The 20,712-nt window shown below is 48.6% G+C and overlaps 6 protein-coding genes across 6 annotated transcripts; 4 read left to right on the forward strand and 2 right to left on the reverse strand.

The window, feature by feature from the left end:
• Nucleotides 1–541: 541 nt before the first annotated feature.
• On the forward strand, nucleotides 542–1,132 carry EDB82DRAFT_561122 (uncharacterized protein; the record flags this gene model as incomplete). Its single annotated transcript, XM_025737099.1, has 1 exon — nucleotides 542–1,132. The coding sequence occupies one exon, from the start codon at nucleotides 542–544 to the stop codon at nucleotides 1,130–1,132; it is 591 nt and encodes a 196-aa protein (XP_025591993.1).
• Nucleotides 1,133–3,604: 2,472 nt separating this feature from the next.
• EDB82DRAFT_528874 (uncharacterized protein) lies at nucleotides 3,605–5,225 on the forward strand (the record flags this gene model as incomplete). Its single annotated transcript, XM_025737100.1, has 2 exons — nucleotides 3,605–5,140; nucleotides 5,193–5,225. 2 exons carry the CDS (start codon nucleotides 3,605–3,607, stop codon nucleotides 5,223–5,225), a joined length of 1,569 nt encoding a protein of 522 aa, XP_025591994.1.
• A 1,146-nt stretch (nucleotides 5,226–6,371) lies between these two features.
• Nucleotides 6,372–6,923, forward strand: EDB82DRAFT_511688 (uncharacterized protein). Its single transcript, XM_025737101.2, has one exon. It carries the CDS (start codon nucleotides 6,499–6,501, stop codon nucleotides 6,787–6,789), a length of 291 nt encoding a protein of 96 aa, XP_025591995.1. The 5' UTR covers nucleotides 6,372–6,498; the 3' UTR covers nucleotides 6,790–6,923.
• Nucleotides 6,924–10,634, reverse strand: EDB82DRAFT_578868 (uncharacterized protein). The gene is made up of 2 exons (XM_025737102.2): nucleotides 10,346–10,634; nucleotides 6,924–10,269 (listed from the first exon to the last, which is right to left on the reverse strand). Exon 2 carries the CDS (start codon nucleotides 10,239–10,241, stop codon nucleotides 7,170–7,172), a length of 3,072 nt encoding a protein of 1,023 aa, XP_025591996.1. The 5' UTR covers nucleotides 10,242–10,269; nucleotides 10,346–10,634; the 3' UTR covers nucleotides 6,924–7,169.
• A 2,234-nt stretch (nucleotides 10,635–12,868) lies between these two features.
• EDB82DRAFT_547965 (uncharacterized protein) lies at nucleotides 12,869–17,860 on the forward strand (the record flags this gene model as incomplete). The annotated part of the gene is made up of 4 exons (XM_025737103.1): nucleotides 12,869–13,150; nucleotides 13,200–15,295; nucleotides 15,342–16,789; nucleotides 16,836–17,860. 4 exons carry the CDS (start codon nucleotides 12,869–12,871, stop codon nucleotides 17,858–17,860), a joined length of 4,851 nt encoding a protein of 1,616 aa, XP_025591997.1.
• A 1,252-nt stretch (nucleotides 17,861–19,112) lies between these two features.
• EDB82DRAFT_290253 (kinase-like domain-containing protein) lies at nucleotides 19,113–20,661 on the reverse strand. The gene is made up of 4 exons (XM_025737105.2): nucleotides 20,326–20,661; nucleotides 20,202–20,280; nucleotides 19,221–20,153; nucleotides 19,113–19,173 (listed from the first exon to the last, which is right to left on the reverse strand). Exons 1-4 carry the CDS (start codon nucleotides 20,388–20,390, stop codon nucleotides 19,132–19,134), a joined length of 1,119 nt encoding a protein of 372 aa, XP_025591999.2. The 5' UTR covers nucleotides 20,391–20,661; the 3' UTR covers nucleotides 19,113–19,131.
• Between the last annotated feature and the right edge of the window lie 51 nt (nucleotides 20,662–20,712).

Below are 20,712 nucleotides of genomic sequence, written 5' to 3' on the forward strand. Positions count from 1 at the left end.
AGTGTGTCTGTATCCAATGTGCCTGTGTCTGATGTTCATGCGCCTCTTCTGTCACTGTGACGGGGTCGATGTCGCATTATCAGACTTTTTGTAATCTGCAGCAGGTTTCTCACATATTCGCCAAACCGGCATGTCTTCACAAAAAATCACGTATTCTTAGAGACCGCCAAAGAAAACAGCATTCGAAAAGGCTACGAGCTGGCAAAGCCATGTATGTGTTGGATCGATTGTTCGAGATGGCAACTCTAAGCGTTAGGGTATAATAACAAAATGGCCTAAGTCCCTTGTCTAGGCAGCATAAATTGGCTTGCTATTGTCGTTGTTTGATATGCATTGTTCTATCGAGATCCAGTCGGTGGACCTGATTGTTTGGATTGTTGAGTGGCCGCCTTTGACCAGGCATATGGATAAGGCACCGCTCAAACTGCATCAGAATTACCCTTCAACCTTTTTATCTACAGGGCACAGACCTAGATACTGAACATAGAGTCAGTAAGTCAGTCGGTTCGTCACGATACAATTACTCACACCACCTAGCACAATGTCAGCCCCTACCGAGATCACTCAAGATCGCGAGTCCCTCCGGACTATGGGCCTTGAAGGCCTCGTAGAGCTCTACGACGTAGTCATGCAAGACTGGAATTTTGGAGACCCCATCGTCATGCCCACCCTCCAAACTCATACTTTCGCCGAGGCTTCTATCGAAGTCGGCACCATCGCCCAAGACCTTCCCGTCGAAGACGGCGGCGTCCTCTCCAACAACCGCAAGAAAAACGCCAAAGCCTACATCATGGTCAAACGCATCGGCGGCGACAACCATAGTTTTCTGTGGTGTGATGCCGACGGCAAGCCAGTTCGACGAAGCTGGATCAAGAAGAAGCGCGGTCTCGCCATGTCTATTGTCAAAGAGGAGCTTGTGGAAGATTACAACAACCATGAGGTCAGCTTTGTTGATGCGTACAATACTGCGATTTGGCTTGCTCATGCGAGAACAAAAGTGAATGCGTATATGGAGCGGGCTCGGGCTGGGTCGAATGATGGTACGCGGATTACTTTCGAAGGGCATCGCTTCAAGAAGAAGGAGTATGTCTTTTGTTTTGAGGAAGATCCCGAGATCAATGGGTCTCAGTGATGCTCGGGTGAAGGTAAGCTGGGGAAGCATGGAGGATTGCAAGGAGAGTCTATCAGAGAATTAGAGTGTCAGTGAGGATCTCACGGCATGTATCGGATGGAAGATGGCTACTATCAGCTATCGAAATGAACAATATACTCCTCTTGTTCAGAGCTATTGGAGAGTGACATGATGCCATTTGACTCAGCTAGAGAGTAGAGGTTGGCCTTCTAAATCTTAGAGTACAAAAATAAATAGCCTAAGAATTGTGGCCTAAATAGCATAAGCTGGCCTACTGGTTTCGTCTCTTGTGCTTCTAGCGGCCAACGTTTCTGATACCATGAGGCTTTTTGACATGAAATGGTGCCTATCTAGATGCTTCGTGGCAGCTCCTTTACATCAGCAGTGATGTCGTAATTCAAGAACATCTAAATTCTACGTATAAATACTACACTGTCTATCCAGTTGCTTCAGGATACAAACGAGCCAACAACAAACCAGCACTCTATCAGACAGTCTTCTTCATACTAACTACTCAACAGCAATGTGTACCCACTACATTACAAGCATCCGCTGCAGGGATTGCAATAACCTCATTGACCTCAAGCAATCTACCGAGTATTGTCGCATTTACAGGAACCACAAGCTGGCCACATGCAAGCGAAAGACGATACCCAACGTGAAAAGATTCAGCTCGAGCCAGTGTGAGATATGCACGCCACCGAACCGTTCCATAGAGATTCGTATAGATCAAACAAGATTGTTGGTTGATTGACTTGTAATGGGGTCGTTTGAGTGGACATCTGATTCGGTTTTGCAATGAAGCTATCGTGAACTTTTGCATGAAATGGCCAGTCGACCTACAAGCTCGTTTTTAGCAGCGAAAAATCATGAGACATTTATAAAAATTTGACATTTTAGCTGAATTAACAATGGCATTTTATACTGTCTACGAATTGGACCGTAACTGTGCAAATGTATTGTCAATTGGTGGTGTTGTAGGGTATCTCATCCACCCATGTAACAATTTCACACCTTATCACTGTCCGTGCCTAGATCTTACGTGGGGCACGTTTAATGAGTCTCGAAGCTTGAAAGGAACGCGATAAATTGCACACGTAGTTACCGTGACAAAATGGGATGACGAGTGGCGCGGGACCGCATCGATCGAAGGGCGAACAAAGACATTCCAGAAGTCAATCGCTACGGTGATTACTACAGCAACCTCGACCAATGTGGTCAAAGAGTGCCGGTTAAGTCATTGACTTTTGATATTTATAAAATCGATTCCAATGTTACTAAATCGGTTCCATATCAGAATCGCGATTATCCCATGAAGCGAGACTGATGTCAACTCGCTCCACGTAAAGACGGGATACTCCATGCAAAGCCCTAAACTAAATGGAGTACTCCTAGCTTGTGAGTTTAATATTACTTGCACAGGAACGAATAGAAATAATGCTAGGCCATTTTCCGACTAAAGATTGGTCTGGAAGAGACGAGACGCGAACCTAGAGCAGTTTCAACAAAGAACCTGGGAATCTGTTGGTGGAGACGTGTTTGGAAGAAATTGGAGGTTAAAACGAGAGGTTGGCTTGCAACAATTTGGTCCACTCTCACTCAACAAGATGATAAAATATCATGATTAACATGATTAACATGATTAATTGGTATCAAAGGAACGCAATTAAAACACAATGTCTCAGAGAGAAGAAAAAAATAGCAACGGAATAAATTTGAGACATTCTCCTGTAATGCCAAGGATATTCCCAGTTCATAAAGCTCAAGCCTCCAACGCAGCCACTATAACTCAGCGCGTCTAGTGGACGTCATCCTTATCGATAGCCCACCCACTCAACGCGGGCCTGAATCGCGTAAAGTACCCCTATAGTATTCTGCACATCTCCGCTATAAGTTATGCTCGGTCCCCTAATTTATAGCACCATCCCACCGAAGCACTGCACAAAAACGCCAACGCCAAAAATCACGAATGCGCGCAAAGTACACCTTTACGCTTGGCCGCGTTCCCGCGTGAGTGGAGCGGGTCACCTTAAATACCTCCCACCACCAAAAAGGCACACCACGCACACACACGACTCTTGCTCACTTCTTTGATCCGACTCTCCTACAAAAACATCTTTTCCTCGAAAAGTTGCTTACCACCTGTTCTCTCTATCTACGACCTCATCATCAAGCTCGTTCTATACCCTATTGCAACGAGTCTACTACTGATTAACTAGACCGCCTTTCGTGTCGTCATCCATTGTTCCACCAAGACTCGATCTTTCATCAAGACTTTTCGTCAAAGGAATAAGGAAGGAAAAAGAAAGGAGGAAAACACCAAGATTGACTCCTTATCTCTAATTGGAACCGGTATTCCAATACAGATCCTTACGCGTGTTGGGTCTCTCGCCTTGACCCTTTTGGACGCGATCTAGTCCAATATTCGACCTCGACCTTGAGATCATCGACCTTTACGATACGAATCACAATATGGACTCTCTCGGTTCATCACCACGAAAAGGCATTTCTGCCTCGCCTACTCTTCCAACTATGAGGTCCTGCTCGCTCGCTGGATCTAAGCGTTCCGCTCCGACTCTTCTCCCGCCCTTTGAGCCGCTATCGTCCTCACCACCAAACCTCCCACGACCTGTGAAGCGACAGAATCTTGGATCTGGCTCCGGAACAGGCCGTTCTCGTGCCCACCTCAAGTATCCTACTCCCGTTCCGACGTCGAGCACGGGTATCTTGTCGAGTTCCCCGCCTCAACGGGCCACATCCGCTTCCGAGCGAGCCCCGCTTGCTGCCGTCCCCGCCGTTGAACTGTCGGAAAACGGCGAGACTCTTGTCATGGGTCGATCCTCCAACTCTTCCCACTATCAGATTTCCGCCGACCGTCTTGTTTCACGTGTCCACGTCAAGGCTCGCTACGTTGCTGCCGCCAGTCTCGAGCCCAGCAAGATTGAGATTATCTGCAATGGCTGGAACGGTCTCAAGCTGCACAGCCAGGGCCGTACTTGGGAGCTTTTCAAGGGCGATAGTTTCACCAGCGAGACCGAGGGTTCCGAGATTATAATTGACGTCCAGAACTCGCGTGTTCTTGTTCAATGGCCCAAGAAGGTTCATGACCATATTTCTGACGCCACTTGGGATTCTCCTCCCTGCCAATCTCGTGCTCAGGCTATTTTCCAGTCTTCTCCTCCCCGCCGAGCTTCTCGTATTGCATCACCCGAGAGCCCCACACCTGCCAGTCTTTCCAGCTCTCGTCGTCTCCAGGCCCTGCTACCCGGGCAGCGTGACATTGAAATCTACGAAGATGATGCCGATCATGGACTGTCGGACAAGCTCGATTCCTCCAGCATCAATGTCAGCATGTGCACCGACGTGACTGCCAGCTTCAGCAGTGAAGTCAGCGATGAAGTTGAAGAAGAAGACCCCGATGAGGAGAACGATCCCATCATCCACTCTTTCGGTCCCTTTGGCGCTGACATTTCTTGCCGGTTGGCTTCGATAACTACAAAGTCTCCCAAGCTCTTTAAGGGTGCCAAGCGTGCTCTTCACAGCGACGTCGCTTCTGATCTATTTGCTCCTCGCCAGATCCCCACTGCTCCCCAATCTCCACGAAAGCAGCACGCCAGGACAGAGTCTCCCCTCTCTTCACCCCCTCGCATCTCTTCTCCTACTCCTACCCCCGAGACCAAGATGTCTTTTGAGACCAACCCTGCCGTTGCCAACCATGTCGTCAACCAGCTTGCTTTCTCGCGTCTGTCTTCGACACCTCTGTCTACCATCATGGCCCATCTCCCTGTCGAGGAGAAGCGAGATATAACTAGAGATGATCTCCGCGATGTCATTGAGAGCACACCCTGCATCGGCATCATCAAGCGCCAGGGCAAGGACGCAGCTGGCAAGCCTCTCGAGAGCGAGTACTACTACGTCCCTGAACACGACGACGACCAGCAGCGGCGTCTCGCCGTTACTGATGGTCTCCGCAAGCCCAGCCTCCGAGCTTGTCGCAAGCAGCACAAGGTTTGTACCCTCACTTCACTTCACACTGATCTTCAAGCTAACAACGTAACAGCAATACTACTGGAAGCGACCCAAGACTCCTTAATTCACTCGCCCTTTACGTACATACGAATTTTCACTCCGAGAAATGAGTTTACGCAGCTCTCGATGATAAAGTTTATTGTTCTTTTCTATTATCCGGTGGTGGATGTCTTTTTTTTGCTGTATACCCCCATTTTTATCTCTTCCCCCAATTGTTTGTTGTTATTTTTCTTGATTCACAGTGTGCTCTATCAAACTGCATAGCATGGGCGTATAAAGTGTTTCTGCATGATGGAGTTGAAAGGGAAAGGGTTGGACCATCAAAAGGGAAGAAGTATGCTTTGTGTGGAAATGAGGCATATAGATAAATGTTTTGGAGCCTATCAGAAAAGGCAAGGGTTAGCGTTTGTTTGTTTTGATGGCTGTATGACATTGTAAGAAGAGGATAAGCCCAATGGAAACTATTACTATTACCCCTGTTGATCATGATGTCTGGACCATTCATGTGAAGATGTTGATGTCGTTGGTGGATGATCTGATGGATCATGAGGTCGAATTGGAGTCTAGATTCGATGTAAGGTGATGATGATTCCACCAACGAACGAGAGGCACTCGACCTGAAGATTGGGGTACCCCAGAGTGTCAACTGGCTGTGTAGTGCTCCGTAGTCTATTAGTTTATGTGAGTAGTAAGATGTACTGCCAACTCCTAAATCTTGGGGTATAAAAGTAAGTAGTCTAAAAATTATAGCCTAAAGAGCATAAGGTGACCTTCTAATTTCGTCTCTTATGCTTCCAGCGGTCAGTTCTTCAAATACACCGGGGACTGCATCTTGAGTACTCTTTTACCCATACACAGAATGCATTGTAACCACCTTGTTACATCAAACCAGTCTACTCCCTCATAAATGCACCCATCCATCCGTCTGTACATAATCACTCACACCTCATCAACAAAGCACACGATCAACATCCCAATACTCGATCCCCAAACTCTAAAAACCCCGAAATTATCACGCCTCAACGTCACCTCAATTAAACAATTCCGCTCCCTCCATCAGGCCACTTTTTCGCCACCTCTAACCATGCATGTGAAGCTGAAGAGGGGTTACGATGATGAGCATGTGCATGAGCATTTGTTTGGTGGTTGTGCATGATGAGCTTTTGTTTATAAATATGAGCTTGGTCTCTTGAGGAAGGAGGGGTTTTAGTCCAAGACATTGACTTAAACTGTAGCAACACTCTTCATACCAACTACAATAAACAACCTATAAAGAGACTCATCACCACCAAACACTATCATCATCAAAAAATATCTGTTCAAAACTAAACTTCACCATGGATCGTCAACCAACAGCCATATCCACCACAACCCAAACTTCTCCCCCATCCGAAGGTACACAGCACAAACTCGTCATTCTTTCCAAGCTGACGTCGGAATCTGCAGTTCCAACTTCCCCATCCGCTCAAGCTGGTGCCGACCGTTGCATGCGCCACACGAATAGCTGGACACCTTCATTTCAGCGTCGACAGAGCTGGAGTCCTGAGGAGCGAAAGCATGAGATGCACATGGACAAGATTGGGCAGGTCAATACTGGGCCTGGATTCACAGAACGTGAGGGTGCTTGATTGATTTACATTCAAATGGAGGACATAATGGCAAGGGACGGTAATGGGACCAAGGTGAAAATTGTACTACTAAAGCTGCAATGACAGCTCAAGAATGAAGCAAGCAATAAACGAACGTGTTTGTATTCGTAACTATATAATGTGAAAATGACATGCCGAGGTATCTTGACTCCAGAGCTCCATGTTATGCATGCGTACTTGCGCATCCCTCATTAACCCACAAAAGAAACAATCGCTTGAGGGTGATAGCAATCTCGTCCCCATATTCGCTGCCCAACTCCAAAACAAAAAATGAATAACCCGTAGACGCTTTGCTTGAGTTAAAACCCCGGAAACAACAGTCCTTGAAGCTGCACATAAATAATACTATTGTCGGGGAACTAGACCTGTCGAGTCTGCTTAGTCTCCGGTCTTATCCCCTTGGTACTCAAATACTCCACCAACGTGGTCGTTGCAAAGGCTCCTCCTGCGATCCCAACAGTTCCCACCAGAACCTTGCGGCCGAATCCCATCTTCTTTTTGCGTTCGTCAGAGTTTCTTCGACGTCTGGAGCTCTGGAACGTCTCTCCATCTGTGGTAGGAAAGACTCCGCCGCGACGGAACAGCTCATCAAGGGGATCAAATCTAGTTTCCTCCGACTGTGGTCGTACTTCACGGAAAACGAGCATCTGGCGACCGCCTGAAACCACCTCATAGCCTCGTTTCTCGAGCGATGTAACGAATGGGAAGAACTTGGCTGGTTCTGCTAAAAGGAGAAGCGCCGCAGGAAGGGACATTGGGGGTTTGTTGTCGTCAACGTTTGACTTAGTTTTCGCCACGTTCATCATCTTGGAAGCCGGATCGAAAGCAAGTATCGTGTATGAAGAAGCGTTGGGCACCTCAGTCTTTGGTGATTCGGACTTAGGCTCGTAGTGTTTCTCCCAAACAGGCAGAGTTGAGCTATCACACTCTTCCGAATAACTGGTTTGTAACCCTTGGGGTTTGTATGAATAAGAGTCCTTGTGCGCATTGCCCGACCGATCCAATGCGGGTTGAAGTCGCGTTCCCTCCATTGGGAAGCTCTCGTCCATAGATGCAAGCTCCTCATTGTCCTCGATGACAGTTGTGATCTGTTCCCCAGATGATCCATTGTTGTACGGCAACAGTGTTGATTTGGATAATGAGTTACTCTTGCTCCACGATGCCGCAAACTCCTCTGGAAAGTCCCGAGCATAATTGCCGGTCAACGTACGCCCAGCTTTGAGATCGCTGGTCTCTTGGCTCTTGATCCGTTGGCTGTTTTGGTGAGCTCTACGTAGGACAGCAGCTCGGATCGTCTCGGCACTTCCAGAATCGTCCATTCGGACGTTAGTTTCCATAGAGTCTGGAATAGACCTGTTCGGGGTTCCACAATAAGCATTTGATTTTGGGTCCGGAGATGATTGGGAACCTGCCTTGGAATCGAACTCTCGGAGGCCGCGGGCGACTTCATCCAGAGGGATTGAGATATTACCATTTGGTTCATTGCGGCGAACTGCAGTATACTTGTGCAAATCCTGGTAGACCTTGGAGGCTTCCTCGGGATGAACGGGGTATGCCTGAGCCTGTGAAACAAACTCGGTTGGTCTGTAGCTGCCAAGATCCGTGTAGGCCTTGGTCAACTCTTCAGAATGGACATGCTGTTGGGTGGTCTCTTCATAACCAGCAGAGGGATACTTATGCAGATCCTTGTACTGCTTGGCTTCCTTAACCTGGTGCGCATCGTTCTCAAAAGAAGCATAAGCATTCAAATCAGCGTATTGTTTCGAGGCTTCCTCGGGGTGGATGCGGGGAGCAGTGTCAGCATTCGAATAGTGACGGTATCCTGGGAGATCCTTGTACGCCTTGGAAGCCTCCTCGGGATGAACGCGTGAGATTGGGGGAGATAAGTCCCGAATTGCATAGAGCTCTGTATCCTTGTAGCTCTTGGACTTTTCCTCGGCGGTGGGACGCCTTAGGCCGTTAGGCTCGTTCCATCTAACAGCACCATACAGGTGAAGGTCGTCATAGTTCTTTGACAGCTCTTCGGGGGTGAGCTTTCGGAGACCATCCGGTTCGTTCCAGCGAACAGGTCCATATAGGTGGAGATCGTCGTACTTGCTTGCAAAGTCCTCGACAGGAGCATCGACCTTGGAGGCCAGAGGCTTACCTCGCATGGTAGTGTCGAGCTGAGCCTTCGCATGAGCCTTGAGAGCCGACTTACTAGCCTCGAAGGGGTTCTTGTAATTGTCCAAATCGTCGTAATTCTTAGACTCTTCCTCGGGAGTCAAACGACGTAGACCGTCAGGCTCGCTCCATTGGACCGGTCCATATGAGCCAACATCCTTGTAATCTTTGGAAACCTCTTCTGCTGTGCGCTCACGGAGACCATCTGGCTCGTTCCAGTAAACCGCCTTGTACTTGTTGAGGTCATCATAGTCTTTAGACAATTCTTCAGCAGACTGCGCTTTGAGACCATTGGGTTCGTTCCAGTAGATTGGCTTGTACTGGTCCAAATCTTGGTAGGCCTTGGACTTTTCTTCCGCTGTCAATTGACGCTGAGCAAGGGGGCTGTCAATATTGGCTGAAGAGTACTTGTCAAGGTCGTTGTATTCCTTGGAATCTTCTTCAGCAGTCGGCTTTTGTTGACCATCGGGTTCATTGTGCTTGACAGGACCATATTTATCGAGGTCGTCATATTCGACATTCTGCTCTTTTGTAGATGACTCGTCGATCTCCGGTTTGTACTTGTCGAGATCATCATACTTGGGTTCGGCAGGTTCTGGTTTCTTCACATCCTTAGTGGGCTTGTACTTGTCCAGGTCGTCGTACTTAGGGGCAGAGTCAGCTTCCGCGGTCGCTTTGACAAAGTCGATCGGCTTATAGGCTTCCAGATCGTCATATCGTGGCTTCGGCGCCGTTTTGGGAGCTTTGGGAACTCGCCGATTTGTAATCGGGTCGATAGTGGTGTCCTCGGTATATACACCGCCGGCTGTCTTCTCGGTTGGACGTAGGCCAGCGAAGTGGTGACCATTGGTTAATGTGGCTTTCCGAATATTGGCTTTGTCATCACCGCGCAGTAAGTGGTCGATAGCACTTCTTTCCACATCCTCGATGCCTGCCCCAGGTCGAGCACCAGTAAGGTCGTCCAGCCATGCCTTGACTTGTTCGGCACCAATGAACTTGCTTGAATCAGGCTGGTTAAAGCCCTTCATAGCTTTCCTGAATGCAACTCTTGATCGATGCTCCCAGGAGATATTGCGAGTCAACGAGGCAGGTTGTGTAGAACCACGTGTGCTTCTATGTTCGGAAAGCGTGGGCGACTCAAACGCAGAAGAGAAACTCTTGTGGTTGCATCTTGATTGTAATGACACAGTAGAGTTGAACACGTTCGAGGTATGAGGTCGGCTCTGGAGGAGCTTCTCACTCGTCCAGATACGCGTAGCGGCCAGCATCGTGAGTTTGAGATGTTGTTCTAATGAGCTGTCTCAAGGTTAGTATATTGCCGAGTAAGACAAGTTTGTATGCTGCTTGCGGGCATGCATAATACTCAACTCACCGGAAAACTATTAAGGGCAATCAACCCAGTGACGATCCTGGTGTTGCTACAAGAGCTCACAAGGCATACGATGTGTGGTTGAAACTGAAGACGTCGTATCTTGTGAGACAGCGACTAACACGATAATAATTGAACGGATGCGAGCATGAGTTGAACCAAAGGATAATGTGAGACTGGGAATGAAGAGAGAAACAAACAGGCTACATGAGGGGAAACAGGACCTTAAAACAACATGGATGGAACGGAAGCAGCAAACGACGACACACGATGAGGCAGGGACAACCTGAGGTTCAATAAGCCGGGGAGAAACTAAGTGGGGCCACAGTAAAGTTGGGGGAGTGGAGAGGACATGCCCAGAAAAAGAGGGGATTCAAGGGAAACAGCGCTGTGAGATGTGATACAATTGGATAGAGCTTGGATGAGAGCTTGTTGGTGACGCCGTGATACAGTGACACGAGGAACTGTTGTGACTCGTGTCTAACGCCTCTCGTGGCCTGTAGTATTGTGTTTGTACACTCAAACTTCACAAGCAAAGCATAAGTTAAACACCGCAAACGTGTCTCAAGCCGGCTCAGGCAAAGCATCCCAAGGTCATGTCTTACCAGCCGCTGCAACAAACTGGAACCTGCCCTGTCCTGCCGGGGTTACAGAGCGTACAACGACCCACTGGCCGTCCATTTGCGGGGGAGTCAGCGTCAAACCCGAAGCGGCAAGTGGACGATGTCCCGCTCGTGCAACAGCCGTTGACGTCAAGCTTGCAGATGCCCCTAAGCCCCTGCTGAACAACCATGAGTACACTTCTCACCGAGAGATCTTGTACAACTCGGCTTGAGGATAAGGTTCAGCTTGGCTACAGTAACTTGTAGCTATCGTGAGTACCAAAAGCGGTTACTTTGTTTATCCTCTGGCGGACAATCTTCACTCATCAATGGCACGGATGAGGCAACAAGGGTTATGTCCTCGGCTTATCAGAGACTAGGGTCTTTTGTGGCTTTGAACCCCTAAGACATGCAGACTCAGGGCCAACGGAAGCAGGCATTGAACATAATGCGGCTATGTTGAAACGGAAAGGACAGAAGCGGACAAACAGTATCCGGCGTTGGCTAACCCAAAGAGATTGCTGTTCTTATCACGCCAGTCGGTGGTCTGGACCGTCTGATACGGTAAGCTGAAGCCGTTGTTGTTTGTTGTCCTGGATTAAATGGCGCATGCGGCGGTGATCAAACAAGTCAATTATCCTCGTACCAGCGTGTCCAATCGCAGGACGTCCGGGCCTTATTCACTGAAACCAGAGACAACAAGAGGGATACGTGACTCTCACATGCAGCGGCGATCCATTACCAAGCAGCTGAATGTCAAGCAGTCAGCATTCTTTTCTTTCTTTTGTCAAATGTGAAGCGGCAGAGGTCGACATTACACTCTTTGTTGCGTAGAAGTTTCTCTTGCATCGGTCCATTTCCTGGCAAACGAGCAACTCTCATCATTTATCATTTATGGCTAAAGTGACTTCTGTGATGGAAGCGAGTGCTAGTGGAATCGCCAAACTTGGCGCCTGTAAGTCGACGCTTTAAGAACCTGGGATGATTACAGGGATTCAATCGGCTGATTGGACATTGGCTTAATCGCTACTGGCAAAGTAAGATCACATGTAGGGTAAAGAAGAGCCTGGTCAGTAATACTCGAGTATTCTTAACCATTATTTTGCATGGTTTTGTCTGGTTGTTTCTGTCACACAGCAAGCTGTCTCCGTTTTTATTTCACACGCATGGATGGTAAGATAGATTCAACACGTCGCGACAGCTGAAATACGGTTGCTTGTAACTTTGTGTTTGAGCCTAAGTAATTGAGAAACGAACCGAAAAGAGATATCATTACTAATGTTGAGTGCTCAATGAACCTTGCTGTATAAGGTTCTATATATCAACAAAAGCTTCAATACACTTAGGGGGTACCTTGATTCTCAGGTCAAACCACTTGTCTCAAAATAGGAATGCCAATGATTCTCATACCAAGACCGAGCGGACCATATATTACTTGAGATTTACTCTTCCCATAACCAGGTTCTCGACGTAAAACTCAGTGATTGCCCCATCTTCGCGATCCGCAGTTGATGACTGGGGAAGCTCGGCGTGAGTCAAGCGAGCGGCAACAGTGTCTTCGGCGAAGGGTTCGATGAGCAAGGTTCACGATGTGCAATTAGCAATAAACGTAGAATCTTAACCACTATAAAACCAAACGATCTTCAAATTGTCAACATTATCAATCGCATCGTCATTCATTCTCTTCATCGAGTTTTAAGTGAGGCTCTTTCAGTGGAACGACACGACCCCCACTAAACCAACCACGGTCCGTGCTTCCATGTGACATCACTCGGTCCCTCACCACCAAATTTGATATCATCATCAGCCTTGCAAGCTTCTGCCAATTTAGAGCGCCATCAGCCGAGTGGCCGGACACGTACATTCTCTTTTTGTATTTGTTTCCCCAACGTACTTGGACTCCATTTTACCGAAGACCACAAACATGAAGAAGTCACAAGGGAAATCTGCCGGCCGTGGTTTTGAAGGACCCCGCTCCGGCTTTGGAGGCTTTGGCACCGCAGCCTCCGGAACCTCCCTGTCGTACCTCGCCGAACCTCCGTCATTCTCAGCTATCTCCGACCCAAATGTTGTTGTGTCATTGAAGAATGTGTTAAAGAAAGACAGCACCACTAAGGCCAAGGCACTTGAGGAGCTATTAGCTCATGTTCAAGCTCACCCATTTGAGAAGGATGGCGGGGTAGAAGAGGGCATCCTGGACGTTTGGGTTAGTAGGAAACATATCATAGTGATGGCAGTAACTTATACTTTGACAGGTCCAAATATATCCTCGCACATCGATAGACAACTCACGTCGAGTCCGTGAGCTTACGCATAATCTTCAATTCGAGCTTATGAAGTCCGCGCGCAAGAGATTTGAGCGGCACCTACCAAAGATCGTCGGTGCATGGCTTGCTGGTTTGTATGATCGCGACCGCGTGGTAGCCAGAGCTGCTAGCGATGGTCTAACCCCATTTCTCAACACCCCTGAAAAGGTCATTGCGTTTTGGAACAAGTGCCAGGCCCAGATCCTTGACTACGCCATTGATGCTATTCAGGAAACACAAGATACTCTTAGTGACGAACGCTCTACGACAGCCGAAGACGCCGAGGCCAAATACTTTCGAGTTGTTACTGCCAGCTTATCTCTTGTCTTGGGTCTATTGCAAAAAGTCGAGCAAAGTAACCTGGAGAAGCTCCAATCACGATACGATGACTATTTCGCGGAGGAAGGCGTCTGGAAGACAATCACCTACAACGACTCGGCAGTCCGAAAGACCGTATGCCAACTTCTATTTGCTTCGATTGAACGAAAGCTACCGTACGCCGACGACACAAAGGTCAAGCAGGCATTTATCACCGGGGGTCTCAAGACCAACCAAGCTGGTTCGGCTTTGGAGTATGTGCGAGCCTTGACAAAAATGACACAAAAGTACCCCGATGTTTGGTCCACAGGAAAGGTCACCACCGGACCAAAGTCAGCTCTGGGTAGAATGCAAGCGTTCATCTCCAAGGGATCGCAGGGAAGCCCACCGAAGTTCTGGGAGTATCTCGACCAATTGTTGATGGTTCTGCCATCTGACCTGATCACGCCTGAGGTTGCCTCACAACTTTTGTCATCGCTAAAGTCAGGAATCACACATCGCGAAGAACCACGAACGAACACCTCATTTGCATGGAAGTGCTTCATCGATACCGCTAAGCGACTGCTAAAGAATCTACCCGCCGACGATCAATTACCTTTTGTACAGGAACACCTGTTCCCTCTTATCGAGCAATTCCTTTTCTCAGTATCAGAAAAGACTGTCGCCATACCAATGGGCCCGAATGCCATATCTGTGCTCGTGGAAGCCTACATCGCCACCGTCCAAGCTTCTCCGTCTGTTGTGTCTGCCTCTGAAGAGGAATGGAACCGACTCGCCAGCATCTTCTGTGCCAAGATTTCTGGATCCCTACCTGAAGTGTCTCGAGAGTACCAACAGTCTCAGGAAAAGATTTCAGAGGAAGGCCGACGATGGTTTGGTCTTGTTGGTCAGATTGAGGACAAGATCGCCGAGTCAGCTGCCGTCCCCGACCACACGGCTGAACCTTCTCTCAAGGCCATCAACCAGTGTATCACTCTTCTGGAGAGTCGCAACCTGAAGCCCTTTGGCGCAGCGCGCACCATCGAGTACGCTCTAAGCATGTCTCCTCGCCTCTTTCATGATGATGGCATTATAAGACTCTCAGCATTCTTCACGTCATTGGCTCGAGACGATGCTGCCAAAGCAATCTCTTCCCCCTCTTCCCGCTACCTGCTCTCCTCTCTCCACCTACTTGGCTCTGTATCTACTCAATTCGCGCCCATCTGGAACTCTTGGGTTGAGGCTGTGCTTGATCTACCATCCGAGCCAGCACGCGACGCTGCCCTTGCATCTCTCATTTCCAACGACAGAGGAGCTGTCCTTGCCAAGGGTAACATGGACTTGCAAAAGCACATCATCGGCCAGGCTGTACTACTTGCAGTCGGAAACAGCAACGATTGGGAACTGTTGGAGGCTGCTGTTACATACCAGACTCTAACCGATAGCAATTACCGAGAGCTTGTGCAAGCACTTGTCGAGATTCTCGAGAAGGACCCCCAAAAGACAGAGTCCACACTTCAAGCTTTGGAGATTACCGCCAAGGGCCGACCCGAGCTGTTTTCTCGAGACGATCGCGTCCACACGACTCTGGTCGCACTGCTCCTGGGTCTTTCTGAACTTGACGACTCTGCGATTTCTTATAAGGCCACTGCTATCCGTACTCTGCTGGACGGTCATACGGATGGCAAATTGCCTGTTGTTGCCGTCGTTCAAGCTAACCTCGAACGAGCGGGAACACAATCTCTAGAGTAGGCTACTCGTATCGTACAGTCGACCAAGCTAACATGTTCACAGTATCGACACATTGGTTTCCCAAGCGCAAAGTGCCGCTTCGAGCGACATTCCATCCGAGGAACTCTTCCCAAGCACCAACGTGTGGATGAAGGAGCTGGCGCCGTTCCTAGAACTGTCTGTGAACCCTTCGCTATCCATCACCAACAGTACCGGCGGCGCTTCTGCATTAGTAAAGGGAACACCTCGATCTACGCCACTCCGAGTTCACCGAGATAGAAAGGGACGTGCTATTCCCGCACGAATGGCTCTTTACGTGTCACGTCTATCTGAAAGACTCCCGCTATCACAACTGCCAAAGCCTTTCCAACTCGAGCTTCTCTACCTTCAGTGCTTGACCGTGCAGCTCATTTCTGACCAAATCACTTGCATGGAGGAGAACCGACTATGGCAAACTCTCAAGCATGCTGAATCAAGTGCTCAAGCTGAAGAGTTTGTCTCCAAGACGCGTGGAGTCCTAAACGATCTGGTGGCTGACGCTAAAGTCTGGAGCGACTCGGCTGAGGAAAAGCCAATCATTCAAGAATTGATCGACCTGTTAACTGAGCACTCAAAAGACTTGACCCCCAGAGGCTTATACAGTGCAAGGGCACTCAGCGAGCTTGTGCAATTCTTGGCAGAGGCCCACGGAGCATCATCCGGTTTCGAGGATGCTCTTCTAAAGCCCGACGTCCTCAAGGTTGGCCCCACGACAGTCCTACCCGCGTCTGCCATCATTGCCGGGTTTGGCGAGACTCTTCAACCCTCCAAGGCAGCCAACACCTTTTGCAATAGAGTTGTAAGCGAGATTGCGGGCGCCAAAGCGGAGAGCGATAAGACCCTGATGACTCTGGTCTTGCTTTCGTCTTGTGCTGAAATTTACGAAGCGGGCGAGCTGCCTGTGGCTAACAACCGAATCGTCTTTGCTGTCCGACAGATTACTTCATGGCTTGATGAGCCCGAGACCTTGAGCCCTGCCCTTTGCGCCGATATTTGTCGGTCTCTTAACAAGCTACTACCATGCATGAAAGACGTCTATGGTTCATACTGGGAAAAAGCAATCGAGTTTTGCATTTCGCTATGGAACCGCGCCCACGAGTTTGAGCTGGACGAGGCTCTCCCATTCATCCACTCTTCGTTGAAGCTGTACAAGACTATCGAATCTCTTCCCGAACCCAACGACGATCTTGAAGATGCCCTCAAAGAGTTTGCTAGTGCTAAGCCTAGGGCTTTAATCGAGCTTCTGCGACTCCCTCGAGAAACCACTTCTCAGCCTTTGGAGATTGTGGATGCTATGCTCTGTCGAGAAGTCGAGAAGATTTCCATTCGTCAAGTCCCTGATCTGTCCGACATCTTTGGCCTGGTGGCGTCGGATTCGCGTGATATCCAAACAGCTGCGTACAATCTGCTTCACAAGGCTCTTCCCGAGCAGCAACAGCAAAAGTCGATTGACGCCATGCTGGACAAGACAGGTATGTTCAAGACTTGTGCAGTTGATTCAACTACTAACATTTATAGATGCTCGACTACCTGACGAACTCCTGTCGCTTCTACTCGACGCTCCCACACTCGAAAAGTACTCTGACGAAATGCTCGCAGAGTTCCCTTCATCCATTCGATCTTACCTCCTATCCTGGAAGCTCGTATTCGACGCTTACTCGACGTCGTCGTTTAAGATCCGCAACGACTTTAACGAAAACCTCAAGCAAGACAATTACGTAGCACCATTGCTGGACTTTATGTTCGATGTCCTCGGACACTCGGCCGCGCATCCTCTCAAGCTCGAAAAGATCAACCTTGCTTCCGAACACATTCAGGATTACAATGTCAAACTGGCAGAATCGGAACCAGAGGAGAAGAACATGCAATGGCTATTGGTCCACATCTTCTATCTCCTACACAAGTACACTCCTGGCTTGTTTAGAGCGTGGTATATCGACTGTCGATCCAAGCAGACACGAATTGCTGTCGAATCCTGGACAACCAAATACTTTTCCCCTCTCATCATCGCAGATGCCCTCGACGAAGTGCAGCAATGGGCTGACACCCAAGACCCGCCCGCCATGGACGAGCAAGAACTTGTTGTGCGCGTCGCTCGCGCCGCTCGAGAAATCATAGCTGGCTACGAAGTTGATGAAAGCCAAGCAGCCATCTCCATCAAAATCCCACAAAACTACCCCATCGAGAATGTCGTCGTGCAAAGTCTCAACCGTGTCGCCGTCAACGAAAAGAAATGGCAGAGCTGGATAATGACTACGCAGGGTGTCATTACCTTTTCCAACGGCAACATCATCGATGGTCTACAAGTGTTCAAGCGAAACATTATCGGTGCTCTCAAGGGCCAGAGCGAGTGTGCTATTTGCTACAGTATCATTTCGACAGATAAGCGCATGCCGGATAAGCGATGCACGACATGCAAGAACTTGTTCCACAGGACTTGTTTGTACAAATGGTTCCAGAGCAGTAACCAGAATACTTGCCCGCTGTGTCGAAACCCTATTGACTACTTGGGTGCGGACACACAAAAGAGACGTCAGGGTTAGAATGAGGTGCCTTGGACGATGACTTTGTTGGATCCTCAGGGTATCAGAGGTTGGCCACTTCAGGCATAAGGGACGAAATTAGTAGGTCACTTTATGCTCCTTAGGCTAGGTATAAGTTTATATCATTTATTTTGTACCCTAAACCCAAGAGACCATCTTACCTGCCGGTATGAAGAGGAGGAACGGGAAGTCTGAACCAGAGCACTTTCCCTTCCAATCTCAGAGCTACTACTTCCAATTTCCAAAACATCTCTGCTGTCTTGATCTTCTTCCGCCATCATCCAAACATTCTTGTGAATCAACACTTTCATTTCGCTACAAACACAAATAACACAAAGAAATCCGGCACAATGTTTACTCTAGGTACTCCTACACTCCATATAAACGAGCAAAACTGACATACTCGCTGGCGCCGATTCGGATTCTGACAGTTCCGTTGGGCCTGCAACACCCAACACCGTTGATGGCACTGGTACCGTTGCAAGCAACTTTGCAAATATCGTCCGTTTTCACCCCCCGTCAAACAATATCGACGCCGATAGTATCGACCGCCATGATTTGCTCAACTCTGTCGATATCAACAGTGGCCTGCCTTTGTACCAACGCAACGACATATGGCGGAGCTGGTCTGCCCCTCCATCATCCAGACCATTCCGCCGTGCCCCATCACCTCCTGTTGCGTATCAAGAGCCTGAAGGCCTTTGTGGTCAGTGTCATCGATTGTATTTGGACAGCTACTTTCTGGGTCGTCATTTACGGACCCATTGCAGGGGCGTCAAGATCCAAAGCGCCATGCATCGCCATAACCACACTCCCGCCTGGTTACTGACCACCAAAGGGTTTCCCAATCCAGCATTCCTCCCCTCCTCGACTCGCCCGCTTCAGCAATGGGAAATGGGACCTGATGGTGTTACGAGGGAAAGTCCCGTGATGAGTGACCCCGTGATGAGTGACGACCCCAGCAGATGTGGGTATCCTTCCCTGCCTGCTATAACGACCCCTAAGGGGAGTTCTTCGGGTTGGGATACAGAGATGATTACCGACGATGGCAGCAACCACTCAAGGGACGTTGAAGGTGCGGCCCAGGAGATGGGACGGATGAGTATCGACATTTCAAACTTTGAAGACGATGCGGAGATGGATATGACAGATTATGACGGCGACACAGAGATGTAGAAATGGATCAGCAGGCGTTGGGCCGTTTAGTTCACATTGGAATTCTTACCCAGCATAACTAAGCAAAGTATTAAAGCGACAATTCAAACGTTCTTTTATTTACCAAATTCTATAACCAAGGCTTTATGTTCAAGGGCCTACAGACAGTTATTTATTGATACGATAAATCGAGAAAAGGACTTGCCTGCGTGGAAGTGAGTCTCTGGCCATCATACCGTACAAGCGACGATACGAGATCTATCAAGTCGGGATGCACGCTGGGCAGGAGCTCCTCCCAACTTTGACCGGGGAAACTTGTCCAAAGTTCGAAAGGAGCGACCTTGAACTCCTTTGCCTCAGGCCATGTCTCGGGAGTGGGTGTTCCAATGGTTTTGAATATGCTGAGGATGAGGCCCAACTGGTTTCCATCTTCGTGAACGGCACGAGACTCAAATATAGGGGTAGGAGGATCACGAAGGACTTCTGAGAGCATGACTCCCAATCCCCACATGTCGACTTCCGGGCCGTACGATTTGTTACCAAAGAGGACATCTATCGCGCGGTAAGGACCCGTTCCAATGTCGAGGATCTTGTTGTCTGCTGGTTCTGAGGTAATTGACAGCTCAGGATGCCATGCGGTTCCAAAGTCGGAGAGATACGCTGGGCCTGTGGGGGAAGAGAGAAGAATGGCGGATGGTTTGATGTCTCGATGTATGATGCCTTGTGTGTGTATATCTTTCAGACCTTGCAAGATGTCCCGAAAGATTGAACGAGCAGAGTCTAGAGGTAGAGGTCCTTGAGCGAGAACGTCGGCTAGAGTATATGGCATGAAGGGAAAGACGAGAACGAATCGCTGTTCTTGGTCCCGAAAGGTGTCGAGAAGGGGAATACATGGTGATCGCAGAGTCTTGAGTATCTTTGCTTCGCGCTGAGGATTATGAGGTTCAATGTTTTCGTATGTCACGATAACCTTGAGAGCTCTGTCGCCTGACCGATAAACTTCTGAAGTGACACCTTCTGACACAGGTCGGCAGTTTTTATATGACCCAATCCTAATGCCAGAGTCGATCTCACTCTCTTGTTCCTGCTGCGGGGGTGTTGGAGTTGATGTCGGTTGGCAGGCGAGATTATACTCTTCCTAGGCCTTGTCAGCGGTTCCGTGAGTTTTGGATTGCTACATGCGCACCTGAGTAGAAGAGATTTGGTAGGCGGCCTGTTCAATGGCGATGGCCTCACTCATGCTAGAAGCAGAGAGGGAGGTTTGTCTAGGAGGTGTTAGTCATGTCGATAGATGCAAGGGTTTTAGTTACATATTTTGGATTGTCTCATAACGTTGAGACATGGATAGAGCTGCTTTCCATTCTAGGAGTGACATGATGGATGAGGTGTATCTATGTACAACTTGCAGGGTTCTAACGTCAAAGGATTTGAAAGAGTCTGGAGCATGACGATCAAATTTCCGGTAAAGATCAGCCCTTTGACCAGGATGTCTCAGGTTCTTGGTTTTGGTTTCTGTTAGAAGAGGCCCGCAATTTTCATAATTCAGAAACAAGGACAGGGAAGCAGGGGGATATTTATGCCATGGAAAAGCATTGGCTGAATACAATAAAGGTGAATGTCGAAATGTCACGATTAATCTATTGGTGTTTACCAGATATATTTGACAGCTATCAATATCTAATGAGGTCATGTTTATT

The sequence above is a fragment of the Fusarium venenatum genome (assembly GCF_020744135.1).
Source record: "Fusarium venenatum strain MPI-CAGE-CH-0201 chromosome Unknown EDB82scaffold_4, whole genome shotgun sequence".
Taxonomy (NCBI): Eukaryota; Fungi; Ascomycota; class Sordariomycetes; order Hypocreales; family Nectriaceae; genus Fusarium; species Fusarium venenatum.

Bases quoted from the DNA above. Each gene is read 5' to 3' on its own strand.
- EDB82DRAFT_290253 (XM_025737105.2), bottom strand. From the start codon at position 20,390: ATGTCACTCCTAGAATGGAAAGCAGCTCTATCCATGTCTCAACGTTAT. The intron at 20,281-20,325 runs GTAACTAAAACC...AACACCTCCTAG, and splicing joins TATGAGACAATCCAAAATAT to ACAAACCTCCCTCTCTGCTT. The intron at 19,174-19,220 runs GCAAGTCCTTTT...AACTGTCTGTAG, and splicing joins AGAGACTCACTTCCACGCAG to GCCCTTGAACATAAAGCCTT.
- EDB82DRAFT_578868 (XM_025737102.2), bottom strand. From the start codon at position 10,241: ATGCTGGCCGCTACGCGTATCTGGACGAGTGAGAAGCTCCTCCAGAGC.
- EDB82DRAFT_511688 (XM_025737101.2), top strand. From the start codon at position 6,499: ATGGATCGTCAACCAACAGCCATATCCACCACAACCCAAACTTCTCCC.